A 9793-nucleotide genomic window follows, 5' to 3' on the forward strand; every position below is an offset into this window, starting at 1 on the left:
TTGGTTCCTGCTGTGGTACCGTAAGGTTTGGTTCCTGCTGTGGTACCTTACCTTAAGGTACCACAGGTTAGGTCAGGAACCAAACCTAAACTCATACAGAATATGTTTAAGAACTAAAACTTAACCCATACATGTTAGATAAAAAACTTTTTTCAGTGCTGTGATTTGAACATGAAGCCTTTTTAGATTAAATCAACATTTGAACCATCAACATTCATCAAAATGAGCTTCTTGTTTTTAAGTGACAACGTTTAGAGCTCATTGTTTTGTTCATGTGGTGAACTTCTTCAGGCTGTTTATACCTAAAATACATGTTAAACCTGACGAAACCAAAAATGTTCAGGGGTTTGTTTAATGACTGACAAGTTATATTTCTTTGGTTTTTTTCTCTAATGACTAAAACTCCTGAAACCTTTTAACAAAATTGAGCAAATCAAAAGTCAGCATGACCCACAGAACAGGCTCGCTGAGCAGGAGTTTCTTAACGAGCTGAAACCTGCAAAAACACCAAGACTTTTATTAAAATCAGCAAAACACACAGGTTGATTTTAAAAGGAGCTGTGCCAGAAAGTGCAGATATTCAGAAATGTGCACCTCACATTAAAATGTAATAAAAACACAAGCACTTTATCACCACATGCAGGCTGAAGAAGCAGGAAGAGGAGGTGCTTTGATCGTTTTAACTCTCAGTGAGTTAAAAACTGTGAAACTGCACACAAACGTTCATAAACTGAACAAATTTGATTTTAGGCTCAGTTTCAGGCGTTACATTAAATATCTAGATTGTACTCATCCTAAAAAGTTGCTTTCTTTAGTAAATCTGAGGTGTTGCAAGTTTTAAAATGCATCATTAGCAGATTGAACTTTACAATTATCTCTAAACAATTAAACCAAAAACAAGTAAATGACTAGAATCAGAGCCTGAGCAGAATCAGCTGAGATAAAATAAAAAAAAACCTACAGATTCAGCCGAGCCTGGATCGAGCAGTTCCTCTGAGTTTACAAACAATATTCAACAGATTTATTCGGAGAGGAAGTGAAGAAGAGGAGCGCAGCACTGGGGTCGGTACCTACTTCGTCGGGCTGCAGGTGTGCAACGCCTTCAAGTGAGGCTTCCAGGTAGCAACGGAAACAGAGTTCTCGTCAGCCGCGTAACTACGCCAAACACACTGCGTGCAGGACACAAACAGAAGAGCCCCGTAAACAAAACGGATCATTGGGAAGAAAAAAGACCGGAGAGCTCTTTAGGAGGGAGACGAGAACAGCTGATTAGTACAAACACTGATGTTTCACACGTCGAGGGCGGCAGAGGACCGGCATGGATACACGCCTGCGGGGCGGCAGGAGGAGCTCGTAGGGGCGCCACGCGGCGTCCAGGTCGCTGTCGGTGGAGCGATAACGCCACGCAGCCTGGTGCGACAGGAGGACGCACACGATGAAGAGGAGGAGGAAGCACGTGGACAAACTGAAGTGAACTCAGAACAATCTGATTAAAATGTTTGCAGCAGAGTGAGGATGAGGAGGCGGAGACAGGAAGAGGAAGCTACAGTTCTGCTTTTTTTTTTTTTTTCTTCTTCAAATTAATGGAGATTCATAAAAAAAACCTGCAGAATAAAAATCATTTAAACTTTCATTGTTCACTTTGTTTTTGTCCCCCTGATCCAGGGCTGCTTTATGTTGATGCTCGTTAGCTGATGTAGCTAACAGTTTGACCAACTTCCTCAGAGGTGGGGGTCCGAGTGGACGTTGTGATGATAATAGCTGTTCAGTTTCTAAATTATTTAATAATAATTTAAAAGATGTTCATTACTTTTATGGGCAGAATTTTTTGGTGCAACTACGTGTGCGGAGGAGTCCGGGTCCAGTTGTAGATGACGTGGTCCTGTTGGTGTCGTCGTGCCGTGATCTTCGGCTCTCACCGGAGCCGCTGGGATCAGGATCGGCTGGACTGTCCTCTGAGGGAGGTTCTGCCTCAAGCGGAGGAGTTCAAGTATCTCCGTTTGTTCACGAGAGAGGGACGAACGGAGCGGGAGATCAGCGGACTGATCGGTGCGGCTTCTCAAGTACTGTGAACTCCGAGCCGGTCAGGTGTGGTGAAGAGGGAGCCGAGTTGAAAGAAGAGGCTTTCTGTTTACCGGCCGGTGAACGTTCCCACCATCAGCTGTGGTCAGGAACTCTGGGCAGCGCTCAAAAGAGCGAGACTTTGGATACAAACAGTTCAAATGAGTTTTCTCTTCAGGGTAGCTGGACTCTCTGAGATGTTGAGCCTGAGACCAGACTCCAGATCAGTCGAGAAACACCGTCTGGCTACGTAACCAGCAGCATGTTAACCAGCGAGCCATGCTGAAGCGTACCGAGCTGGGTTGTTTTTGTTGTTTTTCCATTTACACAGCCGTTTTTCATGTTTTGATGTCCACAGCTTGCAAAACTAGGTCGTGCACAATAATTCGTTGATTAAAAATCAAAACAAGCTTCAAAAACTGCCCAACACCTACCAGCAACGCTTCAGCAGATTTATCTATTTTACCATTTACGTTTATTCACTTTAGATTGAGCAGCGTCTGGAGTGTTTAGGATAAGTCATTATTAATGAGGCGCAGCTTTTCTAGCATTTATAGCATTTACAGTAATTCCCACATCCGGCCCGGGAGCTTTCCCTCTGCCGGGCCCTTCCAGGCCTGAAAACACGACGAGGTGAGAGAAGAAATGTAGCTCGTCTGTCAAAAAATGAAAAAGTATCTAATCTAGAAAATATCTGTTCTCCAGCTGCAGCTTAAATGCAGCTTCAGTACCAGAACCATGAAGTTTACCTGGATAAGGTAGGCGGCCGGGTTCCTCCTCTTCTCAAAATGCTTCTGTCGGTGCTGCTCCTGGACCTTCAGGGCGAAGCCTGAACCCAGAATCCCCTGGTGAGACAATCACTGAATCAGACTTTTGGTGGATTAAATCATCAGTTTATATTCTGATGAAACACGCAGCTCGTCTCTCCTCAGGTGATCTTCTGTTTGGACTCCATGCCAGTGCCTAAAAAATGCATAAATATCTGAACCACCGTTTTTTTTTTTTACCTGAAGATATCTTCATCCACATATCGTTATGGTAACATGTCCCTGTAGTGGTCAAACCACATGATTACATCACAATATGTATCATATTTATTTGATGGAAATTAAAAAAAGGCATTTTACAACCGTAGTTTGTCCAAACAGATTTTTTGACGTGTTTAAAAATATCCAGTCTGGAGTTTTGAGACCCCCCACCCCCCCCGACCACGCTGCTAACAGGACCACGCTGCTAACAATACCACGCTGCTTACAGGACCACGCTGCTGACAATACCACGCTGCTAACAGGACCACGCTGCTAACAGGACCACGCTGCTTACAGGACCACGCTGCTTACAGGACCACGCTGCTAACAGGACCACGCTGCTAACAGGACCACGCTGCTAACAGGACCACGCTGCTAACAGGACCACGCTGCTAACAATACCACGCTGCTAACAGGACCACGCTGCTAACAGGACCACGCTGCTGACAGGACCACGCTGCTGACAATACCACGCTGCTAACAATACCACTCTGCTAACAGGACCACGCTGCTAACAATACCACGCTGCTAACAGGACCACGGTGCTAACAGGACCAATAGATTTCAATAGATTTACATTTTCTGCTGTAATTATGAGGTGGATGAGAACAACACGGACTTACTGCTGGCAGGGCGAAGAAGGAGATGCCGAGGAAGGCGAAGCCTGCGGACAGCATTCGTCCCGTCCACGTCTTCGGCGTTTTGTCTCCATAACCGATGGTTGTCAAGGTGATCTGACAAACCAAAAAGGTATTTTTGACAAATATCTGCAACGTAAACCCCAAACATCTCCAAAAGTGTTTTAAATTATAAAGGAGTTGTCATTAAAGCAAATCTGTTTCAAGACATAAGCGTTTTTAGCTTTTTTTTTTATCAGTTTCTAAAAGAGTAGAAGTAAACTGATTATACCATCACAGGGTCTAAAATTATAAAACCAAACTTTTTTATTTTTTATTTTACGTCTTGAGATGTTGAGGAGAGCCGCTGCTTCTCCACATTGAGAGGAGCCAGTTGAGGTGGCTCAGGCATCTGGTTAGGATGCCTCCTGGGCACGTCCCACCAGGAGGAGACCCAGAGGAAGACCCAGGACACGCTGGAGGGACTAAGTTTCTCAGCTGGCCTGGGAGCGCCTTGGGATTTCCCCGGAGGAGCTGGGCCTCCCTACTTAGGCTGCTACCCCCGCGACCCGACCCCGGATAAGCCAAAGAAAATGGATGGATCTTTGATTATTTGCAAAACATGCAGAAATACAAACCAGGCCAAAAATAATAATAATAGAAAGAATAAAAAGAAGTAGAAAGAGAATGGGTCTACGGTTCCCAACCCTGGTCCCTGAGGAACTCCATCCTGCATGTTTTAGTTGTTTCCTGCTCCAACACATGTATTTTGTCGAAAACAAAAACTTTTTGCTGCTCGGTTATGATTGTCCCCTCCATCCATCTCATGAAATGGATAACTTAAAAAAAAATAAAAGAGGTACCAACTTCTATTTTGGTATGTGGCTGCATCTAGGCATAAGAAAGGTCACTACCAAAAATTGGGTTGCTTTGTCAAAAAAAACAAGATGGCCACCGCCATAAATGTATGTAACCCAGAGACCTCAATCATTCGAGAGAACTGCTGTCTAGTTTTTATTTTGCTTAAAAGTATAATTTTCTCAAAAGATTGGATGTGGCTGAAGATTCATCTGTGGGGGCCATGGCCACCACTGGCCACCCCCTGGCTCCACCTCTGCACCTGGTGGTGAATAAACTTGCTCCCCCCACTCCGTGACACCAAAAACATTTAGGTTTTCTTCAAACCCCTCAGAGACGTGACCTGCTGGTTGGTTTTTGGTTTGACTGGTTCAGAGAATTGTTTCATTTTCTTTCTGTGCAGCTTCAGAACCGGTCGGTTCTGCTGGAAGTCTGAGGATGATGAATGGTTTAAGAGGAACATTCAGACACAAATGGACCTCTGTCCGAACAGAACCAGACGTTTTATGTGTGGACTTCAGTTTTCTCTGCAGACAGACGGTGGCTTCACCGACTGTCGTGTGAAAGGAGCCATTTTGAATCTTGGAGTTAGAAAATTACGCTCAACGGACCCGAGCGGGCTCGATAATTCTGGAAGAGCCGTCAGAGGCCAGCTGAACCGGAGAGGTCGATGCTCAGCCAGGGAGAGAAAAATCTGAAACATAAAATTGCAAATGGGTTCTTTTCCATCGGCGCCGGTCCAAACTCACCATGCCCCACCACAACGCGTCGGCGTACGTCTCGAACTCCTTGTTGAACTTGTTCTCCACGAGGTAGACGAGGAACGAGGAGAAGATCAGAACCAGGAAGCCGATGTACCAGGCCGTGACCAGCTCCTGCAGGAGGAAACCAGAGCAGAGGCATCAGAGAAACCCCGAGGACATTTGTGGCTCCGTCCAGAACCACGGGTCTCTGGAACTGACCGGGTCTCTTTAAAGTGAGGCTGCGTGGTTTGGTTCTGATCAGTCAGTATCTTACCTGAAGTTTACTTCTGATTAGCCGTTAGCTCGACTACAAACTGAGATCAGTCTGCTGCAGGTAAGACACTGACGGGCCCGTGGTGCTGCACCTGAGCTCACCTGTTTGCTGTGAATGCAGCAAACGTCAAAGAGGCCGTAAAAACTTTTAATATTTTTATTTTAAAAGAGGCTGCACAGGCCGAAGGAGGTGAAGACAAAGAGTAAAGAGACGAGCAGCTGAAATATTTCAGTAAAAACAAGGTTTTTAAATCCAGGACCGGTACCGGGTCACAAACTGAACAGAACCAGAGTTTGGTTTCAGATGAAAAACTTGTCCACAGACAATAAAATTAAAAGAATAAACTCAGTTTTTGTGACATAATTAATATTTACAGACCTGTTGATAAAACATAAAAACAAAAGTGGAGCAAACTTCTTTTATTTTTTATTTTTAAATTAAAATTCAACATTCTGAGTTTTTTGCCGAGTGCTGAACGACAGCTAAAACTCAGCTGGTAAACTAGAAGCTAATAGAACTGTAGCTAAAACGAAAGCTAAAAGCAGAAGAGCAGCAGATAAAAGCAGAAGAAGAGAAGCTAAAAGGAGCAGGGCAGTAGCTAAAGCAGCAGAACAGTAGCTAGAAGTAAAAGAGCAGCTAAAAGGAGCAGAATAGTAGCTAAAAGCAGAAGAAGAGCAGCTAAAAGGGGCAGGGCAGTAGCTAAAAGTAAAAGAGCAGCTAAAAGGAGCAGAACAGTAACTAAAAGTAGAAGAACAGCTAAAAGGAGCAAAGCAGTAGTTAGAAGCAGAAAAAGAGTCGCTAAAAGAAGTTGAACAGTAGCTAAAAGTAGAAGAAAAGCAGCTAAAAGGAGCACATTTGCTAAATGTAGAAGAAGAGCAGTTAAAAGGAGTAGAAGAACAGCTAAAAGCAGAAGAGCCGCTAAAAACAGCAAAACTATAGCTAAAAGCAATGAAACAGCAGCTACAAGCAATGGCCAGCAGCTAAAATCAGTAGAACAACTGCTAAAAAGCAATGAACAGTACCAAAGAGCAACAGAAAAGTTGCTAAAAACATTGAAATACTAGCTAAAAGCAAAGTAACAGTAGCTAAATGCAACAGAAATTGTAGCAAGAAGCAGTGGAACCATGACTAAAAGCAACAGAACAGCAGCTAAAAGCAGCAGAACAGCAGCTAAAAGCAGCAGAACAGTAGCTAAAAGCAGCAGAACAGCAGCTAAAATTAGCAAATTCCCAGTTAAGAGTAGTAGTATAATAGCCAAAAGCTTAAAGCATGATGAAAACTAAAAGTAACAAAAGTAGTAGATTAGTTAAGAAAGTAAAATAGTCTTAAAGCTAAAAATTACAAACTTGTAACAAAACAAAAACAACTGTAGCTAAAAGCAGTAAAAGAAGCCAGAAGTAGAGCCAGAAGCTGAAACACATTTAAAACAGAACTGTTTTGAAGGAACTGAAAAGATCTCAATGTTTCTATGGAGAATTTATTTTACATAGAGGTGAATATTTAAAAAACTAAAATTTTTACAAACTAAATGTTGTAGTATCCTATCGCTGATCGAGCTGAACCATCAGAGTGATGCTGACTCAGCATTTACACATTTTTCTTTGTTTGTACTTTTTTAATTCTTCAGTTTTTTTAAAGAGTGTTTGTGTTTCGGCTGTCCACCTTGCTGTGAGCGTACACCACCGATCCCAGCAGCTTCCAGGTTCCTCCTCTTCGATCCATCCGAACCATCCGGAGGATCTGCAGGAAGCGCAGACTCCGCAGGACCGAGGTGGCGAAGATGTTCCCCTGGCTGCCCGCCGAGACCACCGCCACTGACGCAATCAGGACGATGATGTCTGCAGGAGACGGAGAAGAAAACATCACCAGAAACTCGTTTGTTTTGTTTACATTAGTATTTATGGAGCCATCTTTGGTAAATTAGAGTCAGAGCACCAACACACACACAGCTCTTTGCACCTGACAGGTAGGGGCCTCCTGCAGCTCATTCAGGCCGAGCCAGACAGAACCCCATAGGTAAAGGCCAGGTCACCAGATGCTCGCCAACAAGCCCCTCCCCCAGAGTGGAGCCCCTCATCCACGTGAGGGACATCAACCTCAAAACACGTACAGTGCCTTGCGAAAGTATTCGGCCCCCTTGAACTTTTCAACCTTTTGCCACATTTCAGGCTTCAAACGTAAAGATATAAAATTTAAATTTTTTGTGAAGAATCAACAACAAGTGGGACACAATCGTGAAGTGGAATGAAATTTATTGGATGTGTCAAACTTTTTTAACAAATAAAAAACTGAAAAGTGGTCTCCAGGCCAACAGCTAGACCAAGCTAACAGCTACTCCAGGCTAACAGTTAGACCAAGCTAACAGCTACTCCAGGCTAACAGCTAGACCAAGCTAACAGCTACTCCAGGCTAACAGTTAGACCAAGCTAACAGCTACTCCAGGCTAACAGCTAGACCAAGCTAACAGCTACTCCAGGCCAACAGTTAGACCAAACTAACAGTCTAAACCAACAACTAGTCCAAGCTAACGAAGATCAAACTGGATCAGTGCCGTCTTAAAACAGTTCGTAGCTGATATTTAACTGTTGTACATATTATTACCAACAGTTTTAGCTGAATGTCTTTACAACTGGTTGAGTTAGAGCATGTTTGGTTTTTAAAGTTTATTTGCTGTGAATGCCATCTTGAATCTGGGTGATTCCAAATGCTCATCCTTCACTCTTCACATAACCATGTTTTGATTAAACAAATAAAAAACAACCTCTACCTCCCTGATTACCTCAGCTCACACATGCCCAGAACATTTCCTCTTCATGCAGTGAGAGGAAGTGGAGGCTCGTCATCCATCTGTAAATAAAGTCTAAAAACCTGCAAACCAACAGGAGAACAAGAGCTGGAAATTATACAGGTGAGACTTTTATTATCGGCCTGCTTTTAGTGACTCCAGACGGCCATCAGCCGAGCAGCAGGACTCCTCCTCCTCGCCTGCTTTTATTCTTTTTGTTCTGTGGAGCCAAAAGGAACGAGTGGGTTTCAGGAAAATACACGACACAGTGGCTCCGTTAAAAGGATCTTACCTGCAAATTCACAGGTTTATTGAAGCAGATTCTGTGATTTGGTGACGTTCTGACAGATTTATTGTCATTCAGGGTTCATGTTTTCTAGAATATAACTTCTGCACACTTTTGCTATTTTAGACTTGTTTATCAAAATGTTCAGCTCATTCAGGAGAACAATGCTAGGACGTTTAGTTTTTACAACTAACACTTTTTTATAAAATTTATTTACAAATATTTACCCATAAATACTTTTAGATCTCTTCAGGTCCTTCAAAAATATTGATTTCTGTAATCTACGTCGGTAAACCGACTCTTATTCTGCATTTAGCTACCTTTTGGCTACTTTCAGCTTTTAGTTAGCCTGTTGCTATTTGTACATTTAAGCTACCCCTTAGCTTTCAGTTAGTGTTTTTATTTTTTAATCTTTTATCTTCTGGGGCTCTGCTTCTTTTACCTTTTAGGGTAGGTTCTGCTATTTTTAGCTAGCATTGTGTGTTTTAACTTTAACAACTCAGTTTCAGCTTCTTCAGCAAATTTCAGCAGACATTCATTAATTCTGCTACACAGACTTTGATAGAACACAATTTAAAACATTGGTTAAAAACTAGTCAACATCTGGCTGAAAAACTAGCTAAAACCAGGCTGAACAATTAATCAATACCAGCTGAATAACTATTTAATATTAAGCTAAACAACTAGCTCTTAGCAGGCTGAACAACTAGCTACTACCTATTACCATGCTAAGCAACTAGCTTACCAGGCATAATAACTAGCCAACACCAGGCGGAACAACTAACCAACACCAGGTTGAACAACTAACTCACACCAGGCTAAACAACTAGCTAACACCAGGCTAAACAACTAGCTCTTAGCAGGCTGAACAACTAGCTACTACCTATTACCATGCTAAGCAACTAGCTTACCAGGCTGAACAGCTAGCTATTGCCATGTTAAGCAACTAGCTTACCAGGCTGAACAACTAGCTATTGCCATGTTAAGCAACTAGCTTACCAGGCTGAACAGCTAGCTATTGCCATGTTAAGCAACTAGCTTACCAGGCTGAACAACTAGCTAACAGCAGGCAGAACAACTAACCAACACCAGGTTGAACAACTAGCTCACATCAGGCTGAAAAACTAGCTATTTCCTGGCT

The 9793-nt window shown here is 42.9% G+C and overlaps 1 protein-coding gene across 1 annotated transcript in view; it reads right to left on the minus strand.

The window, feature by feature from the left end:
* kcnq5b (potassium voltage-gated channel, KQT-like subfamily, member 5b) overlaps window positions 1-9793 on the minus strand; it is a 94741-nt gene that overhangs the window by 14559 nt on the left and 70389 nt on the right. Inside the window, exons 4-8 of the mRNA XM_037690128.1 lie at window positions 7244-7419; window positions 5314-5439; window positions 3713-3823; window positions 2811-2906; window positions 1075-1169 (exon numbers count right to left, since the gene is read on the minus strand). Of these exons, the coding sequence (XP_037546056.1) occupies window positions 1075-1169; window positions 2811-2906; window positions 3713-3823; window positions 5314-5439; window positions 7244-7419 (604 nt within the window). The remainder of the gene's footprint in view (window positions 1-1074; window positions 1170-2810; window positions 2907-3712; window positions 3824-5313; window positions 5440-7243; window positions 7420-9793) is intronic.

The sequence above is a fragment of the Nematolebias whitei genome, chromosome 16 (genome assembly GCF_014905685.2).
Source record: "Nematolebias whitei isolate Nwh7 chromosome 16, NemWhi1, whole genome shotgun sequence".
Classification (NCBI taxonomy): domain Eukaryota; kingdom Metazoa; phylum Chordata; class Actinopteri; order Cyprinodontiformes; family Rivulidae; genus Nematolebias; species Nematolebias whitei.